The sequence below is a fragment of the Aedes aegypti genome, chromosome 2, assembly GCF_002204515.2.
Source record: "Aedes aegypti strain LVP_AGWG chromosome 2, AaegL5.0 Primary Assembly, whole genome shotgun sequence".
NCBI classification, from domain to species: Eukaryota; Metazoa; Arthropoda; class Insecta; order Diptera; family Culicidae; genus Aedes; species Aedes aegypti.
Window position 1 is genome coordinate 429,767,560 of NC_035108.1, and position 24,667 is coordinate 429,792,226.

At 37.4% G+C, this 24,667-nt stretch overlaps 1 protein-coding gene across 11 annotated transcripts in view; it reads left to right on the forward strand.

Annotated features, from left to right (window-relative positions):
* Positions 1–24,667, forward strand: part of LOC5573942 — a 126,099-nt gene that overhangs the window by 42,722 nt on the left and 58,710 nt on the right. For 8 of the 11 annotated variants that reach the window (XM_021847697.1, XM_021847704.1, XM_021847708.1 and 5 more), the window contains 2 exons: positions 15,438–15,888; positions 16,219–16,536. In XM_021847697.1, coding sequence (XP_021703389.1) covers positions 15,887–15,888; positions 16,219–16,536 — 320 coding nt within the window. In that variant the 5' untranslated portion in view covers positions 15,438–15,886. The remainder of the gene's footprint in view (positions 1–15,437; positions 15,889–16,218; positions 16,537–24,667) is intronic. The other 3 variants (XM_021847700.1, XM_021847698.1, XM_021847703.1) reach the window with 1 other exon arrangement.

Below are 24,667 nucleotides of genomic sequence, written 5' to 3' on the forward strand. Positions count from 1 at the left end.
AAGACAACTGAGTCCTGCAAGCTCTCGACACGTGGGCAAAGAAGTCAACATTGGAAGAATTTTGAGAGGGTTTAAATTGTTTTATGTTGTTGTGTTCTTTTGTTTTCAAATTGGGAATGCAGGGACTTGTGGAGATGAAGTCTAGATTTCTTAAAAAGTGCCTCGTGGTCTAGTGACAATCCATTTGTTTTATTGCCGTCAAAAAACAAATGTCAAAGATCAAGGGATCATCTACTCTTAGAAATTTCGAGTTAATAAACAGAAATGTTTTGCAAACCTGTTTAAGTGGATCTCGGTAGTGTTAGTATGTTTCGTTATGATTCTAATTGAAAATTTGATATTAAGAAGTGAGCATAGGGTACAACTTGGATAACCTTTGTAAAGCCATATTCATCTTGATCTTTGATGCAACCATTTCACAAGTCTACAAACAATATAAATAACCACCATTTATAGCAATGATTATGTCGGAGAAGCGAGGTTCACCTAAGATTGTTTTTTTTTCTTTTGGGATTTGTACATCTCACCATATATTTCCATACAGAAATACTGCTTCAAGGATATTTTCATAAATAATTTTAGATTTTTCAAAGTCTCACCAACATTTAATAGATGCGATAGATCTTGCAGGACATCCATTAAAAAAGAAGGTTTTGAAGCTATCTTTCAAAGATCTACCCATGAAATAGACAAAAAATCTGCTGCAGGATTCTGTCAAGCACTTCACCAGAAATTCATTGACAATTTTACAGAAGATTACCAAAGATCAGTAAAGATGCTGATTTGCAATATTAGTAGGTCGTGCATCCATGGCGGAAAATACTAGCTTCGCCTAGGTGATTTTTTTTTTAATTTCTAGTCAATACGTTATAATAGAAATATTCGTTCTCCGATCTCGCAATCATATACACTTTCTATTTTCGATGAATTCAGTAAAATCTCCCTGAATATCTACGAACCGATATAATAAGTATGTAAAGTTCAGAAGAGTTCTGCTGCTTTCGTTGAAGTTTGCGTAATTAATTGCTCAAAGCTCTGAGGATGGTTCTATTTTGATAAAGAAATAGAATCTAAAAAAAAATGTTTCCAAACCAGTTTTTTTATATTTGACACAGCATACAAAAATGTACTAATTTACTTATAAAAAAATACTTTCAAAGTTGATCCGTTTTGCGGTATCTTAAAACGTTTTCAGATTTTTTCACAATTTGTGCTGTATAAACCCACCTCCTCGTACGGTGCACCAACTTCAGAGCAGCATTCAAATTAAAATGGCTTTTAGCAGGACTTTTTCGGAGTTTCTATCTGCCGGGGATAAAACACAAGCCCAATGGCTCTCTTTTCCCATTGTAGCAACATCACACAGAACGCAATGATGAATCTAAGGCGAATCCGAGCTCCTCTGCCCTAATTTCGTTGGTTGTTGCTGGTACAACGCCCCTCGCCGATCCCGTTCTATCGTACCGTATCCGGTCCCAGGGCAGATCCGGACGAGACAACGGGATGGAAAGAGGCGGTGGCTTCAATTCTTCGGAATCACAGCGGCATTAGAAGTTGAGCAATGTCGATGTTCGTTATTTACGCTGAGCGATCGAAGTGATTTGAGCAAGAAGGCGAAAGACTGTGAGTTAATTCCTCGTTATCCGCTAGCTGAATGGCATTTCACCCCTTTTTTCGATGTTGTTGCAATTTGGATTGACGTACGTGTTGGTGTGTTTGTATTTGCAAAGTGTGGACTTGTTTTACCCACTCCCAGGAAGTGGCCCAGGAGATGGTTTAGAAGGCGACCCCGATGCTCCAGTTTTCTACCCGGCTGGGAACGCTTCAAGGGGAGAGATGAAAAATCGAACTCTTGACAATCGAGAGTAGCTTTTTTTTTGTCGGTTCTGTAGGGGTGGGGGACAAGATGTACAAATGAATTATTGTTTTGTTAATTTTTAAGCATGCGCATCAGTGTCATCCTTTTTCCTGTTTGGGGTAAAGAGTGGTAAAGCGATTCCATTTCGGAAACCATCTCGTTACGGGGGAGGACATCATTACATAAATTGAAGATGGATAAAGGCTCATGGCAGTTGCTGAACCGTTTCTGTCTGTTTAAAATTTGATTATGGTGCAAAATTTGCAATCTTAAGCAACTATTGCAACTATTTGATAAGATATTCGAAATCTTTAAATTGGATTGAGAACAGTACTAAGGCACAATATCATAAAATTTCATGAATGAGTTTTTCACTCTATCAGTGATAACATGAGTATCTTTTTTTCTTGTTTTTTTCGGAATGGCCACTATTTTAATGCAAGTCTCCAAAAAGATGGGATTGGTGGCCAGCAGAAGGTCATGGGTTCCCAGGCACGTCCCTTTCCTCGTACTTTGTAGTTGTATTTTTCACTTGCTTTCTATCTTTCCACTCTTAATCTATCACAGTTGATCTATATGTTCATGGGATTTGCTAGAACTAGAGACGGACAAAAAACCATTTCCCTACGCTTCCATTATTTCCTCATTATAGCACGCCTTTCCATATTCCTGATAATACATAGGCAATTCCAACAGCAAGCCTCTCTGCCATAAATTTACCAACCCTGCACCATCCCGCATAAACTGACAGATGCAGGGATATATCCGGTGTACTGTGGTAGCCAGTTTAATGCATCATCAATTCCTCCCCATGACCCCCTCATTGGTCTGCATTCTGACGTGGCAGGCGCTATTGTTGCCTATAAATATAAGATTACCCGCACTTATAATTGAGGGTGTCTGCTATTCCTCAACAATACTTATTCCTCTGGCAATACTGGCGCAGCAACCACGGGCGACCAAGCTATTTTAATGCAAGCCTCCAAAAAGTTTGTTTTTGTTTATGGAAGGCCTCTTAAGGCCAAGTAAAAATGGTGCAAAAGTCAAAACTGAAAAAGCAGTTTTCTCCTTTTGAACCAACAAATCTAAAAAAATAAAAACACGCAGCAATTTTATTTGTGCTGTGTGTTTTTATTTTCTTTGATTTGTCTATTTAGAAAGCGAAAACTGCTTTTCTAATTTTGACTTTTGCACCATTTTTACTTGGGCCTTAAGTCTCTAGTTCAACCAAAATAATCATAAAGTATCTTTTTACTGCTTTCAGTGAGTTCTGATGCAAAATTCTTTAGGGTCTCATACGTAACTATTCCACCGGTTCTTGAGTAATTCTTCTAAATTTCTTCAAGAAAAAACTTCAAGAATTCTCGCATAACTTATGATCTGGCCCTAAAAGCCATTGGTAACCATGTGTGTAGTTCATTGTTTCTGAGCATTTGATTGGATTTATACGTTGTTTAACAACTCTATGGTGAAGAAAGGATCATTATCTACCTACCAGTGATGTTGATTTGGATGTTTATTCCTTCACTTGCTCAGAAACAACGAGCTACACACATGGTTACCAATAGCTTTTAGGGCGTTATCTCAGAGTATGCGAGAATTCATCTAGTCATTTCTCCACACATTTATTTTGGGATTCGTCCAATAATCCTTCCAAGAATTCGTTCAAAAATTGCTTCACCAATTGTCCTAAGAATTCGTCCAGAAATGCCTCCAGCTGTTTCTCAACAGATGCTTAGAGAAACTCCTTCAGAATTTGCTGGAAATCCTTGAGCACTCCAACGCTTCTACCTTCAGTCATTTTCATGGGAATTATCCGGAATATTATTCCGAAATGGCAGTTAGTGTAAAATTCACAACAAAATGAAATTGAGGTAGATAAAAAATAGCCATACATGAATAAGGTATAGTAATTTGGCAAATATTTTCATTTATATTCATATTTATATGATTCTCAAGTTTTGACATTAAAATCAACATAAATGAATCGAATTTATGTATAAGTATATTTCGAACAAAATCAAATAAATTTCCTAAAATATATAAGGCGTTGTATGTCTCTAGGCATTTAACGTTATATGAAAATTTTTGACTTTGATTACAAAAATGGGTCCAATTTGTACAAACGATTTTTACAAAGACATTTGACACTGAATACAAGTTCTTTTACAACTAGGCTGTCAAGGATAAGTGATGCACTCTTCAAACATCAAGCGTTTCAAAAATGCGAAAGTCTCACCAATTTTCATATTTGAAATTAAAGCCTCAAATATTCTCAATTCCAGCAAAAAATGGCTTTGACATGAAGTTCATACTAATACACACTGAAACAACACTGATCTGTTAGTTATGATATCGAAACGATATTGATAGTTCGGTAGTGACATAGTGACAAGATTTTGCACATCAGCTATCAATTGATATGACTGACATTGTGCAACTCTAGATGTTATTCTAAGAGATCTTCCAAAGATTTCGACAGAAGTTCTTCCATGAAAATTTTTAACCCGTATAGGCCTGAGTGGAAGCAAAAATACTGAAACCCTCACCGCTCAGCGAATTCTTAACGGATTCAAATGATATTTTGTCAGTTCACTGGCCCACATTTCTAGTTTCTGGAAGTAGCCAAAGGAACTCGGATATATTCCTGTGGCTAGAGTTATTCCGGTGGGTAACTGGGTCAAGTCGGGTAAAAAAGACTATTTTTGGGACATGCAAAGTTACCTTTATTTATTTGCAATGACAGTCATTTTAATTTGCATAAAACATTAAGATCTGATATTCAACATTATAAATGGAGTGTTTTGCACCGTTTTAAATATACTGGAGATGGCCATTCGGACGTAATGTCCTGAAGAATCGGCTATAGATTTGTTGGATGCTAAACCGTTTCAGTTTTCTAAAAGTAGAAATCAAACATTATTGTGCACCAAAAAACGTTCCCACAAGCTTGGCACGCACAGATGTTCAGATACAAATAGGTCACTTTATCGTGAGTTTGAATCCTCCCGGGATCCAAGAATGGTCATTTGTAGGATTAATCAAATGCAAAACTCAAAGTTATCCAATTTAAGCGTGTCTCGAAAGGTTTACACTGATGCAATTTTCTCTCTCTGTTATGTAGTGGCCACATTACAACCGACTCCGGAAATTGTCTGTGACTTGAAATTTGCCTACCTCCAGGGGCACAAACGCACAGTACCCTTCTCACCTAACCTGACCCAGTGATCCACCGAAATAACTCCGACCACAGGAATATTTCCGCCTTCCTCTGTCCACTTCTGGAAACAAGATATGTGTGCCAGTATACTGACAAAAAATAATATAAATCCATTAAGAATACGCTGAGCGGTGAGGGTTCTAGAATTTTTGCTTTCACTCAGGCCTATACTGGTTAAAAGCTTATTCCAAAGTGTTTGAAGAAACTCGTTTAGGAATATTTTACGCTTCAAGGAGTTCTTACGCTTATATTTTCTTTCATACTTGTAGCCAATTTTATATGGACTTCTTCTATTCCTGTATTCATCCACTGTTTCCCCAAGAAACTGCTCCAGAAATGCCTCCTGCAATTATTCGACGAAATTAAGAACTCTTTTTCAACAAATTCAACCAGGGAAATTCGTTTAAAAACGTCCCTAGGAATTTTCGCCCTCTTTTTATCCAGGGATTACTCCTGTAGTTCCACCAAACATTTTCGAGTTACTTTTCAAGTGAGATTTCTTTGGATTCTTTAAAAGTATCAAAGTAGCTTTAATTTTAAGCTTAAATAAACTTAAAGTTTTAGGTTTCGTATCATATCGTCCGATGTTTGTCGAATTAATCATTCAGAAAATCCTGCGGGATGTTATACAGGGATTTGATTGGTGATAACTTCCACTAATCATCATAGCTATTTGTCTAGGAAATCCTCCAAGATTGGTTATAACTTCCACTAATTATCATAGCAATTCATCTAGGAAATCCTACAAGACAAGAGATTCTGAAGTTTTCTGAAGTTCTTCAAGAGATCCTTGCAGGAGTTCATCAGGAATTTATACAAAAGTTTCATCAGATATTACCTTAGTATTTGTTTTAAACATATTATACAATTAGGGAGAAAATTCTACGGAAGCATCTTTAGAGAAATTACTTGCTGAATCCTAGAAGTTATCATTAACGAAAATATTGGATAAAATATTAGTAAAATCAATAAAAGAATCACTGGGTGAATTCCTGGAGGACTAAGGATTTTCTTGAGAAATTTATGAAGGAATCTTTGGTGAAATTCCTGGTGTTTTCTCTGAGATAATTTCCGGAGCCGAGTTTTTGATGATAGTTTGAACAAAATTCTTGAAAGGATTCCCAGGGCTGGTAGTAAGTCACTTTTTAGTGACTTGGTCACTTTTTTCGACCTGGTCACTAAAAAGTCACTATTTTCGACAAAAAGTCACTAAAGTCACTATTTTCAGGAAAATGGTCACTAAAGTCACTTTTTTCGTGATCAGATGATAATGAAATCTTAGACAGGGACAGCTCTTCAAACATAATCAACAAGAAATGGATATTTATCATTATCAGGGCAACTAAAGTGTGATTTTGAAATCAAAGTGTTAAGATTCTTGACTCAAGTAAAATAGAGACTTCCGACTAACTTTCTGGAAGAATTCAGGTGAATATTCCCTAGACATTTCCAACGGAAAATGTAAAAATTTCCTGAGAAAAGTTTTGGAGAAGATATTGGCAAAACTTAGGAAGCGACTTCGGGAAGAAATTTTTGTCCGAAATATTTGCATAAATTTTGACACAACGCAGGACTAATATCTAACAGACGTGCTGAATAAATTATCAGTGAACTTTCTGCTGTAATCTACGGCTATAGAAGGAATACTTAACCTGCCTCCTGAAAGAACATCATCAAAACTCCACTATATGCCTATATACTATAATATACTATAATAAGCCAAAGACGATTACAAATAACAACAAAAATTCAAAAAGTTTGTCATAAACTCGTCCAGGATTTCAATAGCAAGTACTAGTTTTGCTAGGAACCATTGCAGATATTACATTAGATATTCCAACATATAAACTGTACATGTTTTCATTGATTACCTTTTGGCAGTTTTATACATGACTATGGTCAACTCTTTCTATACAAAAAACACGTTACTCTAATGAATTCTTGAACATTATGAGACGATAATAATTAATTAAAGATGATATCAGTGACTATATTCTAACATCAAATCCACCTGTTTATGGAGCAACTCATATGAGTAAAACATATGCGATTTCTATAGTTTATTGTTTGCTCTATGATCTAAGTATTTAAAATTAGTCATTTTAAGGGTTGTAGATCAGATAAAACGTGTGGTCTCAGTCGCCACTGAGTGATATGATTGTTTTCAAAACCTAATTTAGTTATTGAAACGATCAATTGAAATATAAACATTTTAAGTATGCATGGAATTATTTTCTAAATCTTTATGCAAGACATTCATCGAATTTGGTTTGTCTCGAGTTCGCCAATAATCAGTTGTGTTCTAGAGTTACCGTTGTTTATTTGGAAGAAATGGTTTAACTTTACAGAAATTCTGTCGAAAATTTAGCTTGAGTGTTAATATTTCGTTCGTTTTTGAACTTGTAATTCTGTAAGGATTTTTTTTTAGAATACTTTGAAAGAAATTCACGATTTTCACCACAGTTTTGTCTTTAACCAACATTTTTCCACCGATTTATTCCACAGATTTGTTGAGAAATGCTTCTAGTAATTCTTCAAAATCTTTAATGAATTTTACCTGTTAGTTCATCATGAACAGGAATTATTCTAAACATTCTATCACGTGTACCATAGTTCATGTATTTGATTTTTTTTTTTCGACTGAAATCAGAAATATAAAATAGTAACCTATATTAAGTTAATGATCGTCTCGTAAAAAATGGTATGTGAAATCTTCAATGAGCCATCTTTTTGTCTCATTCCGGATAGCTTATTGCTTAAGATTTGAAATTACTGCAGTTCTTTACATTCTAAATTCACCCAATATGTAGATTGGCTACACATATAACGTATTTTCATTTCTAGCAGGGTTGTTAACGTTAACTAACGATAAACGCCGTTAACGTTGATTGTGCTCTGGATCAACGTCAACGGCGTTGCGTTAATTTTCATTGTTGTTAGCGTCAACGTTAACGTGTTTGCGTTGAATCAACGTCAACGATCACCGCTAACCCAAGCGTTGATTTTATGTTTCATACAGGTTCTCCCAGGATGATCCAACTTCTCATTTCCAAATACAATTTGTCATTATACACTAACATACCGTGGCAGACACAAGCTTTCATTGCAATCGAAAGCTGCAATGGTCGTAGAGCAAATTTTCCCACTTCCGAGATTGTGAAGCTCTAATATGAACAGCATTTTCCACCAAATCCGACTACGAGAAAGTCAGTTAACATTCCGTAAAACCTGTAATGAGATCAAGATTTTTTTCTTCTTCTAAATAATCGTTTTTGAACATGGCATGTTTAAGTGTCTTAGTTATATATATTTTTAGATATTAAAATCTTCAACTCGTTAACGTAAGAAATAACGAAGTCGTTGACGTTGAATCAACGCTGTACGTTAACGTTATCGTTAAATTGTTTTTCAACGCAATCAACGCAAGCTTCGTTAACCGTTACAGGTTAACGTCAACGAATTAACGAAACGGCGTTAATCGTTGATTAACGTTAACAACCCTGATTTCTAGCCATTTTAATGACTAATACTTGTAATCTTGAAGACACTTCTAGGTCACTTTTTGGTCACTATTTTGATCATTTTGGTCACTAAAGTCACTATTATTTTGCTGTCCATATGCTACCAGCCCTGGATTCCTAATAAATAAAAGAAATACTAAATGAACTCCTGTAGAAATATTATTAAGGGGCCCTTCCATAGCCGAGTGGTTTGAGTCCGCGGCTACAAAGCAAAGCCAAGCTGAAGGTATCTGGGTTCGATTCCGGTCGGTCCAGGATCTTTTCGTAATGGAAATTTCCTTGACCTCCCTGGGTATAGAGTATAATCGTACCTGCCACACGATATATGAATGCGAAAATGGCAACTTTGGCAAGGAAAGCTCTCAGGTAATAACTGTGGAAGTGCTCATAAGAACACTAAGCTGAGAAGCAGGATCTGTCCCAGTGAGGACATTAATGCCAAGAAGAAGAAGAAGAAATCTTATCTAAAGGGAACTTTGGGAAGCTAAAACAATTGGCTGGATAATTATGGAAAAATCATACAATAGTTCGAGAAGTTATACTGATTGTTGTCACACGGAATTAAAAAAAATCTTAGGGAAATGTCGGATTGGATTCCATGAAGTATCAAACTCTAATTTGCGTTTTTTTGTTTCTGTCCTGTTTTATTCTCTATATGATTCCTGTTGGTCTCTTTTCGATCTCTTTCTTCGGTTCCTATTTTTGAAAGACTCAGTTACTGCACACGATTGGTTTTTGGAAACTTGAATGTTACCTTTTCGTTTGCATAGACGTTTTGTTTTAAAAATTGCAATAATATTTTACATCCAAGCGCTTGTTTACCTTTTCGGAAGTCTTGTTCCTCCCTATCGTTCGGAAACTCTTATACATTAGAAATTCAGCAACTTCATGCTGTCGAAACCGCTCAGTCAGCATCACGGAGCTCAAAATTTATGTAATTAGATTGGAAATAGAAGTGGCGATGTGTATCCATCCGTGTGAAGGTTTATTAACCCCAGCGTTACTTAATCCGAGCTGCTTTCTGTTCTCTTACCTATACACTAGCCAGTCGTGCTCTATGTTTGATCAGACTAACGACGAGTGAATGAAGGTTGAAGAAAACGATGATAGGATAGTTGGTAGATGGCTAACGATTTCAAATAAGAGGAATACCAAGGAATGTAAATTTTGCAATATTATTATGGTATTGAAGAAGGAAATATTTTTTTGTTGATGCAGCGCGCTAAATGCGAATTACAATCACTTAGCCAGTAGCAAAAGTACAGTGTGTTCACTCTTCGTCTGTTCAATTATTGTATGTTTGCGTTCCAGTCCACGTCCCAGTAGTGTCTTCGAAGATGGCATTTCACTCGAAGGTACAGTTTAGTGCTTTTAGAGAAGGGTTTGTCGGTTGGCATAATGGGCGTTCAGACAATCACCTCAGCGCAAGCCCCTCCTTGCCTGCCTGGAGCATATTGACGATGAATTGGTTTTGTGTTTTAAACCGAAGAGATAATTTCAATGGGGGTACACTAGCAATCATGATGTCGCAGTACTTTAGCAGCAGCAGCATCATTACCCCTAAAGACTTTTTTCAGTCCTATGAGCATCGGTGAATGTAGTTGAGTGGAGACTGCTGCTGTGGTGGGCCTTGTCTTTGGGAAGCGAACGGTAATTCGCCATGTTTTTTCCTGTTCTTCGATTTCGTGGTAAGTTTGTCGTCTACGCTTATACCAATACATAAGCATTCGTCAAATGTAGCTTTGGTTTGACAAGATGATGCAATTGAGTTTGATTTCGAACCATTTTATGTTGAAACATAAAATCTGCTAATTTGTTGTCATACTAACACTTGAATTGTTATTAATGACGGAATTGGCGATCTGATGACCACTGCTTCTACTTGCTAAGCAAAATATTAAAGAATTCAATTTTAACCCCATCCCACACATAAAAAGCCAGAACGTTGTCAAAACGTATCCTTTAGCTTGACAAAAGTGCCATTTTCTAATTTCTTCGGAATTATCATTAGACGTTGAAATGTTTCTACGCACTAAGCTTATTTTACCGGAATCCGTGAATTTCACCGTAATCTCAACTGTTGAACAGTTCGGTGACTCCGTCGAAATTTTACAGATTCCGGTGTTTTTTACCGAATACTGTAAAAATTTACCGTGCTCCGTTAATTTGTTTTACCGAACAGTTCAGCTGTTGAGATTTCACAGGAATCCGTAAAATAATTTAAAAGTGTAGGCCACAACTTGTAGGATCGTTGAGAAATTCAATGATTTAAGCAGTGAGTTCACAGAAATCGAAAAGCCATTGTAACAATGCAAAACAAATAATAATACAGATTAATTCTATTATAAAAGATTTAGTTACGGGAAACATGAAGTATACTAGTTTGTTTAGCAGAAATCTATTGAATCAACGGTATTGTCTTATATTCAGAATGAACTGGGTGCAAAAAAGTTTGAGGCTAGAAGAGAACCCTGTGACTGCACCTAAGAAGCGATTCATTGTGTAACTACATCTAGTACAAAAATATGTGGTATGCATATATGATCATTTAAATTGCTGTTTCGACCTCGTTCCGTCTGATGGATTCTGAAGGGGGAAATCCTGTACGCTGTATGTTGTATTTGAATAATCCATAAGCGTATAGCTTTTCCCATTCGGCGTTCATTGTTACATCAGCAGCAGCAATAATGAAGCAAAAAGTAAAACGAAAAAGTGCGACACTAGTTTATGTAGTAATGATAGATTGCAATCCGTAGTTCCAAATAAAATACATTGAAACATACTTAAATAAACCACAATTCAAAACTTATAACTCTACTGAAGGCAAGTAATTGGGGTCAAAAAAGGGGTAAATGTGAAAAAATGGGGCTTTTCTTAGCCGAGTGATTAGAGTCCGCGGCTACAAAGCAAAGCCGTGCTGAAGGTGTCTGGGTTCGAATCCCGGTCGGTCCAGGATCTTTTCGCAATGGAAATTTCCTTGATTTCCCTGGGCATAAAGTATCATCGTACCTGCCAGATGATATACGTATGCGAAAATTGTCAACTTCGACAAAGAAAGCTCTCAGCTGAGAAGCAGGCTTTAACCGAGTGAGGACGTAATGCCAAGAAAAAGAAGAAGTGAATAAAATCTGCAGATTTCATCCATTTCCATGCATTTCATCTTTTGGCATGTCAGTTAAAACGTGTTCAGGATAGCTAACCACAGTGGTATTCAAGCTAGAGCATGCTGAATGCCTAATCAAGATTCTTTATTAGGTCTACGTACCGATTATAATCATTTATTTCCATTGGAATCCCAGCAGAATATGGAGAAATATAGCGAGATCACTGGTTTCCCCAATGTATTCTTGCGCATTTTAGTTCGTCGGCGATTTCAGCGTAATTCTTGCGGGATCTTGGAGATGTCTAGTAGGATTTATAGAATATGACAATGAATATTTTGAGTATTCTTAGCGCAGTCCTGAGGATATTTAACGGACTGTTTAATTTCCATCCGAATCATAATGATTTCCAACGGTTTCTCGATGGCATCTTCTTGCGTGATCATGAGAATTTTCAATGCAATCTTGAGGATTCTGAGTAGGATCTCAGCGATGCCTGGGGATTTCTAGCGGATCTTTGGGGTCTTCTACTGAGATTCCAGTGATTATCTCTCAGAAAATCATGAAAATTCTTAGTGAGACTTCCAGGATTTCTTACGACACCCTGGGTATTCCTAGCTAGATTTGTTTTCCAATGGGATCCTATTTTCAGTATGCTCTTTGGAGTTCTCAGTGGATTTTTTTAAATACCGACACGATTTAGAAATTGGGAATGGGCTCTCAGCGTATCTGGGGGTTTCTAGCGGAATCCAGGGGATTTCAACGTACTCCCAGAGCCTATATTCAATAATCTTAATCTGGTCCAATTAATCCAATAATTCTATAGGGATTCTTCGCTAATTCTTCCAGGAATTCGTTCATAAATTGCTCGAGAAATTCTTAGATGAATTTCTTCAAAACTTGTTCCATGAAATCCCTGAGCACTCACACGCAACTACTACTAGTGGCCCCCAGGCCGCAACATTGTAGGGGCAACAAATCTCGGCAAGCATATTTATAATTGAACTTTTACAAATAATTAGAATCAATGCAATACATACATTTTGGAATCGCATCATTTGATTAGAAAATGATTATTTTTTAATATTTTAATCCGGAATAATTGGGAAATTTATGCAAATAAACTCAAATAAAATTACTAAAACAAAATAATAGAACATTCGTAATGGGACATTGTTGACTTCACGAAAAACAAGAAGATTGAGAAAGATTCGAAAACGATGTGGATAAACATGTAGAGTGCCATCCTTTTGTTTAAAATCCCAACGATTTTCTGTCATGACTTTAACAGCTGTAACGAAAGCTTTCTCTACGAATGTTAAGACTAGGTTTCAATTAAGACTCAATTATTTAAATTTTTATTTTGAAAATGGCTTTATGGATCAATCACATTGCAGGGCTGGTAGTGATTAAGTGTTTGGAATATAGGAGTCCTCTAGCTTAAGAAAACAGACTTGAAAGAGATTAGACAGGAACCAAAACGATACCGAAAATAGACCAAAATAAGAAACAGAAAAACAATAAGTAACCTAATATTTTATTTATTTATTTATTTATTTCATGTCGTCAATCAGAAGGAACCAGGATATAAGAGATTGGTCCTTCATCATGGCATCAGGCCAGACTTTTTTTTTTGTACTTCCTTGTGACATTACGACAGTATTACTGTATGTGTTTTTCATGTTTTTTTTGAGGAATTTCGTGAAAATTTGGAGATTTTCCCAAAGATTTAGAGAATATTCCGTAGATTTCTCCAGGAGTTAATTAAGTGATTATTTCCCTTGAGATTCCTCGAAGATTTTTTTAAGGTTCTTCGAAGAATTTTGTTTTAGATTTATTAAGAATGTAACCTGAAGTTTTCCCACCGATAACCAAAGAAATAACCTACAAAATTCCATCACGAATTTCTCCAAAGATTCTTTTGGATTATTTTCAAAGTAGTCTTATGTTCTCCAAGATTTTATCCGGTGATTCTTCCATCGATTTTCCTAGTTAATCCTCCGACATTTACGTTTAGAACATCTTCAAAAAACCTTTGTAAGATCTGCTAGAGTAACAACTGGAGAATTCTTAAGGAAATAACTGAAGGTAGTATCGTTGGAGTGCTCAAGGATTTCAAGGAGAATATTCTGAAAGAAATCCAGTGAGCATACTTTGAAAAAAAAAAGCAAATTTTCTGAGAGAATTGGTAGAGGTATCTCTAGAAGAATTTCTAGTCAGATCCCTGTATGAGTCCCTGAAAGTATTTCAGATGAAATCTCTGAAATTCTTTATATATATATATTTTTTAAGTAAATCTGTATGCTCAACAGCTTGAATATAAAAAGGAATCATCGAATGTGTTTTATTGTTGATGAATAACTAAAAAAACATTGAATTTCACCTGTAAACATATAAAATATACAAAGATATCACGTAGGGCAAACGCTCCCTTAGTGGAGGTAGCTCCAATAGTGGAGGTAGTGTGTTTTGGCATGTTTCGCGCTAATAAATGATTATGTGATATTTTTGTATTATGTACGATGCGAAAATGATACAAGTAATCGAATAATATTCATGAAATTTAATCGTAAAACTATTTAAAACAATTATTTTGCTCCTTTGCAAATGCAAGTGGTGCATCAGTACCCATAGTGGAGGGTCCCATAAGAAATCAATGGTTTGCGCCACTAAAGGAACCATCCTTAGAATATACCTCCACTAAAGGAACAGTGTTCCTATTATTGGTACAAGGCTTTTTGCAGGGAAATTTCAAATGAATCGTGATTTTTATACATTTGAATGATAGAAGGATTTGAGATCTATCGAATGATACGTTAAAATCATATATTTCATGATCTTAACACCGTGTTTTAGCAGTTTTCCCTTAGGTGCACCACTAATGGTACACTTGCCCTACAATATTAGAGAAAACGTTAGTCAATTTGAATTTAAAATTGGTTCAAGTTCATAATGAATTTCAAGCAGTTTTGAACGTTATAAAGTTGTCGGACTTCTGATAATGAAAACCTCACAAAGAACATTGAAAATATCTAGTTTTAATATCTAAAGTATAAACATATTTCCCAGGGAAAAGGCCCCCCACAAAACATTGGCCCCGGACCCCCACATTTCTTGTGGCTATTGCATAATATTCATCTGATTCGATTTGTCGAAAATCAATGGAGCTCTGGAACTGCCATGGGAAACAGATGGTTAAAGAAATCACTTACTGAATACTTAATTGAATAATACCTAATTGTAATACGTAGCGCGAATATGAGATTCTTAAAGCAGAAATAATATTGGCTTCTATATTACGTACACATATAGTTGAATCGAAACGCAGAAACATCAACGTTCGAATCGCAGGAATTTGCATTTCACCACCTTGTCCAGTTGTCAAGAATGGCGGCTCGTCTCGATTGTAAAGGTGCAAACTAGTAGAAAGAAACGGGGGAGCAGCGACGGATGCCAGCGTAACAAAAAGAAAGCACACTACTGCGCATATCACCAAACAAAACTGCATTTATTTTTCATGTCGTCACGTCGCCATCCCACCAACTGCACACAGTTCAGTTCACAGCTGAGAAAGGTGATCATTTTGTGCCTTTCGGTTTACAACCACTCACTCACTCACTCATCAATTTGCTAGATTTTTGCTCGGTACTTCAAATGCAAATTTTCGCTCTAATGTCAACACAGCTCAATTTGTGATTAATTTCAGTCCTTTTTTTTCCTTTCTCGTTTGATTGCAGGTTCAAACTCATCTCCCGGCGTAGCATTGCGATTTAGTGTCACGTAAAGCCGTAGTTATCTATTGCTTCATGTTATTTAAATTAACGATACTTTAGCGCTATTACACCAACAACCACTTCGTAAATTGAATTGAAAGTGAAACACACCACCAAGCAACGAATTTAGAACGATCAAGAATTAACTCTCTGAAACATGTGTTACATATAATTCGCAAATCGATTTTCTTCTCGATAGGAAAAGCACCGACATCAACCAATGAGTCAGTCAGAAGATACAAGTGAAGCGGATAGCATTTTTTCACTAAATTGCTAAACGTTTTGTTAGCAACCGCAGAAAAAAAAAACGGCAAAAATAAAACCTACCGAAATCAACGGTAGTAGTGTTTTCGTAGTTAGGACCGGACGTCGATAGTTTGTGGCAGTCCAGCTAATTTTTTGTAACCTAAATAATGTGAGTATTTTTGCGATATATTCATTTTAGCGATTAGTTATTCCATACGTAGAACTGAACTTTGCTGGCTCCGCACATGAGATTACGAAACCATTCGAACGGGGACATTCGAGACATGAGTGCGAGCAATTTAACCTATTTATAGCCAGATCGATTGTTGTTAGATTTCATGCGGCTTTTCATGAGACGATGTGCTCTGGCTAAATATATCGTCCAATTCTAACTATTCTTCCATAAATGTCTCAGAGTTCGGATGGTTCTGTTTCGGTGGTACACGCATATCTAATTGGTTCAAATTCTCTCTGTGCTCGTGCCTTCCCGATTCTTTAGGGACGCATACTATCGATACGATCCGACAGCCCCTCGTGGCATGGGTCCGCCAGGGAACGCCGGTGGACCATACGCGAGGCATCGGGCACCACACCCGATGCAACAGCAGCAGCCACAGTCTCAGTATCCTGCCTATCAGCCAGCCACGACGGACAACATGTATTCGATGCCGGATCATAACGCCGCGATGGGTGGCATGGGGGACAGTCTGTGGGGTGCGCAGCCGCCTCCGCCACCGCAGGCCAATCCGTACGCTGCTCCCATGGGCTACGGGCATCCACAGGCACCGCAGCCCACCCAGCGTCAGACGCCTACCAGGTAAGTGTTGTGTCTGTTTGCGATATTAGGTCCAAGAATTTCATAACTATTTCGTCACACAGTCAAGACAGGATGCAACAATTGACAAATGTTTAGATGCTAGTTTAATCGTGAACCAATACAACTAACTGGTTCTTACAAAAATTACAATAGCAGTTCGACATTAGATTCCTGAGAAAGCAGTGGACATTTACTATCGAACTTCTTTTTTTAAAGTCGAAGCGTGGCAAAATAGTGTTCAATAAGATTCATACATAGATTCTATGCCACAGAAGATCATTATTTTTGTATGATGAAGCTGGCAGTCTAATGTTTATGGCTTATGTATTGCAACCAGGGAGCCATGGATTCAATCCGATGTCCGTCCTTTTAATCGTACATTGTAGTTGTATATATCTTAATGTTTTGTCTTAATCTACAATGTAGATTCTACATTTGACTGATGCAAATTTTGTAGTTTTTGCTCTACTATGCTTAAACGGTGTTAATTATGACGAAAATCATTCTCCCAACATTTGAAGTGATTTGAAAGAAATTTGGTTGTACACACACCATTCGAAGTTTGTATAGAAATTACTATATAAATTGCAAACCTTTTGTGTTCTATCCTCTACCTGCTCGTCATCACATAGTCATCACGATCACATAGTCTTAATCTGAGAGAGAGGAGACAGCTCACTGACAACTGGCTTGTTTTCTCGGCTTCTTTGATTTCTTCTTCTCATGTTTGGGTTGTGCACAATGGTTCAGAGAGCACAAACTGGGTGAAAACCATTTTCACATTTCACTTGTTATCAAAAAGATCATAAATTAAAAAAAAATCAATAGCAATTTGAATCCAATCGACAATATTTTAATAATCAAAGATTTTAGATGCGAGAGCACAGGAAAACAATCTGAATTTTCAATCATATCCAGTTTTAGTTTGGCCAAATTTTGACGGTTTTTCACGCTCTGCCCTTCGAATGTGCGGTTTTCCAGTGACAGTTGATGACAGGTTCCCGTGACTTTTGGGAGCTCGCAATCTAAGCCAGCTGTCTCCTCTCTCTCAGGTCTTAATCAACATGACTGATCATTCAATTACTTTCAGAGCGACACTGCTTTTTAGCTGTAGAACATAGTAGCCCAAATTACTTTGATCTATTATTTCCGTCAGGAGCACCACTATTGCCTGTTGAACAGCTGGTGAAGCATGACCCACTTTAGCAGTTGGTGAAGCAAATCCACTTTTTGATGATGAATAACAATTTATCCTGACGTCTCACTAAAATGTGATCTTTGGCAAAGTTGTAGCTGCAAGGATTTCACATGAGAAAAGTTTGTTCACGTTTTCATAGATTATTATGACGATCAGTGAGAGGACGAACACAGAAGGTTTGCCTCTTCCATAGTAATTGCCATGTAAATTTAAAATGGTGTGTGCACAGCCAAATTTCTTCCAAACCCCTGCAAACTTTGGGAGGATGCTATTTACCATAATAAGGATCGTTTAAGTATTTCAAAGCCAAAATTTCAAAATTTACATTACTCTATTCTACAATTCTACATGTTATAGGGAAAGGTCGCCGTTGAACACTAGATTATAAACTCCCCATAAGAAAAACACGGGTTGTTCTAGTTTAGTGAGAAATTAAACCGTCACTGTAGGAAATTTCTTGACCATTTCTTGGGCAGAAATTTTTACTTTTCATGAGCGAAACAGCATACTTAGCTTTAGTGAGAAATTAAACCGTTCAACATTTAACGGCTTACCTTAAAAGTTCAAAGCAAAAAGCAAACCTGTGCCCAGTGCCGGATTTGCGGTCTTGGGGGCCCGGGTCAGATTTAGCGAGGGGGGGCCCATTGGCGAACAAAGTTCAGTGATATAGATGAAAAATTGCACCAGCTTTCATGTTGTTATTGTTTTATTTCAAATATAAAAGTAACAAAAATAATTAAAAAAAAACATACAAAATCAGGCAAATCGTTGTCTTTTGCATTTCGCGTTTGAAAAGTCGTTGATAAATTCTTCAAAATCAATCGATTTTAGAACATCGCTTTCGATATTCAACAAGCAAAGTGAAATTAACCTTTCGTCAGTCATAGTTGTCCGTAGTTTATTTTTAATCAACGCTAACTTGCTGAAAGATCTTTCTCCGGAACAATTAGTAACCATTAAACTTAGATATATCCTCAAAGCAATATATACGTTTGGAAACGTATCAGCAAGATCTTCATCGTACAATAAAACTGCCTGTTGAGATGATGTGAGACACTTCCTTATCTTTGCGAACGCAGCAAATTGAACAATTTCATCCGCCAGCAGATTCGTTACATCATGGGGATATGCAGAAACCAGCTTCATTGCTTCAACCCGTAGCTCTGCTTCCGAAAGACTGCATAGATCAACAATAGCTTTGAATTTGTCATACACCGTTTGGTACGCTTTCCTTCTGTTTTTTAATGCTTGTTGAAGTTGTTGAATGATGACATTGAACGTGAGGCGCTTAAAGTTTTCTTTACTGGATCCTTCAGATAGATTACGGGGTCGTCCTTTGGATGGTCTGTATTCTGCATTATTACAGAGTGCAATTGCGGATTGCTCCAAATCGTCGAAACGGCTTTGCTCTCCTTGCAGAAACACATGTAGCGAATCATACAAATCAACCACCTTTTTCAAATCGACATGAACGCCCTGCATGGCCTTGCTTGTCTCATTGAATCGTAATAGTATTTGACTCCAGATTTGAGTCAGTAACACAGTTTCAAGGCGATCCATTCTTTCTCCAAGAGATTGTGCCTCGTATTATGTTGTGGGGGACTGGTCTTTTGTATCTTCGATGTGCTTCAAAGCTTTTCGAATATTACTGTATCCTTCCAATAAAGCTTCTGCTGCATCGGCACGTGCAGACCAACGAGTATCAGAAAGGGACTTGATGGTAAGTTTCCTTTCGTTGTCTTTCAAATTACTTTCCAACACAGTCCAACGCCAGGTAGATGCAGAAAAGAACGTATACAGTTTCTGAACAAAGCCAAAGTAACCAACAGCATGTGTACAGCAAGAGACAGCCGCATGGGCTACTAAATTCAACGAATGTGCTGCGCAAGGCACAAAAACAGCACTTGAGTTTCTCTCAAGAAGACGAGCCTGCATTCCTGAGTACGGACCAGCCATGTTAGAAGCATTATCGTAAGATTGTCCGCGACAATCATTGAAATCAATTTCTTGTTTTTCTAAGTATTCCAACAAACTGGTAGATAAGTCTCCAGCTTTATGAGAATTTGGCTGCAAAAATGTGAGAAATCTCCACCGGATGTCCAGAAACGACATACCGTAAAATAACTGTTAGCTGATCGGTGTGCGTCAAATCTGGCGTAGAATCCACAGATACAGAGAAGTACTTGGCTGCCTTCAATTCCATCACAATATGATTTTGCACACGCTTTGCCATCAGCATCAAAATTTCTTCATAAACTGAAGACGACAAATATGATTCTCGTCCACTTCCAGGATTCCCAAAGTTCTGTAAGTGGCCCATCAAAAGTGGGTCGAATTTTGCAATGAGTTCTATAATCCCCAAAAAATTACCGTTGTGTTTAGAACCGATAATCTCGTCACTTCCTCTGAACGCCAAGCCTCTCTCCGCCAGAAAGGTGATAACTGCAATAGTCCGGCGCAGAATTTCTCGCCAGTACTTCCGCTTTTCGTTTGTTTGTTTTTCTAGGTCTTTGTCAATGCGGCATGAATCCGAACATCGAAGATTGAAGTTCAGTACAGCTTCTCGATGATTTTGGCCTTGCTCATGTACTTTCATTTTTTCTTCTGCTTTCTTCCAATTATTGAACCCATCTTCTCTGGAAAATGCATCTCGGCCCAATGACATCAATGAGCAGTACAAGCAATAAACAGACCCTAATGTAAAAAAAAAATAAATGCAAGTTTTCATTTCAATTAGTGAAAATACCTTTGGGGACACTGTAGATTAGCCATTTTCTCAAAATATGTTCGCCATTATCACGTCTAGTGTAAAACATGGAATTTTTGAAAAAACGATGAATATCTGCCGAAGAACCATCCGCTGACGGATAGATTCGTCGTGACTCCGGGTAGGAATCTGAATCATTTTTGTTCTGGTTCAGCGCTGAAGATTTGCCCAACAAAGTTACTCGCTTATCTGTTATGGGGAACCAGTCAGCAGGATCACTAGATACTGATTCAATGAAGGTTGTCGAAGTCCCAGGTTCCATTTTATCAACACGTTCATTTAGCATCCCAGCGGTATCTTCACTACAACTTTGGAGGTTCTGCTCTAATACCGTTGGATCGTTACATGAGACAGCGTGGTTCTCAGGTAAAGGGAGCTTTGAATCATGTTCGGATTTTGAATCTGCAGAGAAAAACTCCGAAAGACGAGGAGTTTTCGCGAGCACTGCTGCATCCTTGTCTGCCTTTTGCTTGGCAGTTTTCCTTTTCTGTGCACCGGAGAGTTGGATCGAACGAGGCATCGTTTGCAAGGAGCTAAAACAAAATCATTTGAAGGAAACATGCTAAACGCTGATGTTAGGTTTATGATCTTACGGACTATCTCGCGCTTTCGATAATATTTGATGAATAGCCGTGTGGAACGGAGTTTTCTTTTAAAACCTATTTCATACAAATAATTAATCGATTATTCTGAAGAAAAAAGTTATTGAACCCTTTTTTTTATTTGAAATATAAAACTTCAATTCCACGGGGGGGCCCCCTTAGCAATTGCCCCCTTTGCCCCCCCCCCCCCCCCCCCTAAATCCGGGCCTGCCTGTGCCGTAATATATTTAACTTTGACCTACTTGTGCTATCCCATATGATCTTGCGTAGATACAATGTTATACATGTTTCTGCACAATGGGCTAAGCGTGCGACAACCATTTCACTGATCCGCATTCTGACTTTAACTTTACGTCATGCCGACGTCGAATGAGGTATCGGCGGCCGCTTATTTTGTATTTTTACGCAGGTAGAAAAATAATCCTAAAAATGTTGAATAAAATAAAATTGTGCCATACTAGTCGGTTCGGTAGGAATCTCTACAGAGATTCTTCCACAAATTCATCGATGGATTTTTCAGGGGATGCTTCAGGAATTCTTTTACGGACTCCATCGAAAATTTCTCCATAGATTCCTGAATTCTGATTTTTTACAGGTATCCCCCCAATAATTTATCTAGAGAATTATCCTCGAATTCCTAGGGTTTCTCCAAGAACTCTTCCAGGATTACCTGCATTATCTGACTCTTTAAGAAATCCTTATGTAGCAAGACATTTTTCCAAGAATTTGAACAGAGATCCCTCCTGTAATTTCTCTGCGGATTCCTCAAAAGATTCCTTGAGGAATATCATTAGAAGTTTTCTCAGGAGTTCTTCCAACACATTGTTCTAGGATATTTTCTGAATTCTACAAAGGATTTCTCCATAAATTCCATCAAGTGTATGCCCAGGAATCTTTTGCAGGTATTTGTCTTCAACGATTCCTCTGATGTTTTGTTTGAGTGATTTCTCCAGTGATTTCTTAATTCACTGTTTCACAAATATTTATACCGTCAAGCTACCATTCACCGTGCATTTAAGAAAAAAATGCACTTCAAAAAATTATATAACTTTTCCAAATAATTTGAAGCGTATTAGAATACCACTACGTAGCGTACAATTATATAATAATTTAGAAAAAAATCTGAAACTAGTGATGCATAACTAAAAATTACTCAAAAATTATGTTTGAAAATCTCATGTTAAGGTTGCCTTGTACCGTTCTATGTCACCATTTACCGTGCACAATAGTGCACCATTCACCGTGCGTATAGATTTCACCATGATTTAATTTTGTTTCTTGAAGAAACGTTGTTGATGGAGCAACTATGTTGCTAATAGCGAGCGCACTCATTTTTAAGTGGAACAGTCTTCATTTACAATAAAATCCATAAAAAGTTTCAAAATTGGCTAAATAATTATGTTTTTCATTAAAATCGTTATAGGAGGTTTGACTGTATTGTCCAAATCATTCCATATTCACTCAAAAACTAAATATGAAGTAGTTTAATGACGAAATAACAATAAATCTAATATTACCGAATAATTTCATGCCTTTTACACTAATGCACGGTAATAACCATACATACTGAGAGGGATCCATTCACCGTGCATTTGGGTTTCGACTGAAACACAATAATAAAATTCTAATTTGCATGAAATCTCATTGCTCATACGATGAAATACATCTTACTAATAGTATCCACAATGAAAACTTGTTGAAATTTTGAAAAAAATCATACTCTATCGTTAAAATGAAAAATGTGAATTTTTGGTGTTTTTACCGTCAAGCTACTACCATTCACCGTGCATTTAAAACAAATTTGCACTTCAAAAAATTATATAATTTTTCCAATTTTTTTGAAGCGTGCTAGAATACCACTACGTAGCGTGCATGTCACCATTTACCGTGTACACTAGTGCACCATTCACCGTGCGTATAGTTTTCGTCATGATTGCATTTTTTTATCTTGAAGAAACGTTGTTGATGGAGCAATTATGTTGATAGTGGTGTGTGCACTCATTTTTATGAGTATTCAAATCTTCATTTACAATAAAAACCATAAAAAGTTTGAAAATTGGCTAAATAATTATTTCTTCATTAAAATCGTTATAGGAGGTTTGACTGCATTGTCCAAACCATTCCATGTTCACTCAAAAACTAAATATGAAGTAGTTTAATGATGGCATAACAATAAATCTAATATTACCGAATAATTTCATGCCTTTTACACTAATGCAAAAAAGGAAAAAGGAACCATATATATTGAAAAGGATCCATTCACCGTGCATTTGGGTTTCGACTGAAACACAATAAAAAATTCTAATTTGCATAAAATCTCATTGCTCATACGATGAAATACATCTTACTAATAGTATCCACAGTGAAAACTTGTTGAAATTTTGAAAAATTTCATACTCTATCGTTAAAATGAAAAATGTGAATTTTTGGCATTTCTACTAAGAATGTTGAAAAATCTCATTATCAAACAGAATTCACATGATTTTGCCTACTGTTCCGTCGAGCTGGCAACACGTCGCAGCAGACTGTGACACACGAGATGAAAAACGCTATGATTGAATTTTGTTCTTTTATTTTTGTTTTTTGATTCAAGTTCCTACAAATACACAAGCAAAAGAGAATAAAGTGAAAGTATGTACAGTCCACACGCGTTTTACTATTAGTCCCGACATTTTGGTCCTACAGCGCCGGATTTTCGTAAAAGTTTCGGTCGATTTTGCAAGTTTCGCGAACGGATTTTTACGTACATGACTTCTACGCCCACGAATGAGTCGGATTTCGCGAAAGACGTTTTTAGCACTCCGATTGGAAATCAGAAGCGTTCGCATGCGGAAAAGCAGCGCTTGAAGAAAATGGCGGAGGAGGTTCAAGCTGTCATTTATCAGCGAGGAGCTGTAAAAGGCAAGCTCACGCGAATCAGGAACGCCCTACAGCGAGTCGTGCAGGAACAAGTTGCTCCCGACGAATTTCTGCTTCGAACGCACCTGAAAACGATCGACGCTGCATACGAGGACTTCAATGTCTTCCAAAACAAGCTGTATGCCCTGGCACCGGCGAGTGCAGAAGAACAGGAGGCGAAGTACATTGAATTCGAAGATTTATACAACGAAGTGCGAGCATTAGTGTGTCGATTATTGGAACGAGTGAAGCAAGAAGCAAACCGTCCCGCTAATCAGGATGTTGATCCGGTACATGTTCCTGTCCAGCAAATACATCCCGTGCGAGCATCGCCTCTGCTGAATACCCCGTTGCCTACATTTGATGGCAAAGCCGAAAACTGGTTCAGGTTTAAGGCAATCTTCACCGACGTTATCAACAGATACCCTGGAGAGTCGGACGCAACAAAACTTTACCACCTTGACAAGTGTCTGATCGGCGATGCTGCTGGCGTGATCGACCAGCAGACGATCAACGATAGTAACTTCGATGCAGCTTGGGAATACCTCACGGAGCGTTACGAGGATGTGCGAAAGATTGTCGACATACACGCTAACGGATTGCTCCACCTGAAGGCGATGACGGCCGAAAGCGGCAAGCAGCTACGAACTTTGATGGACGATTGCA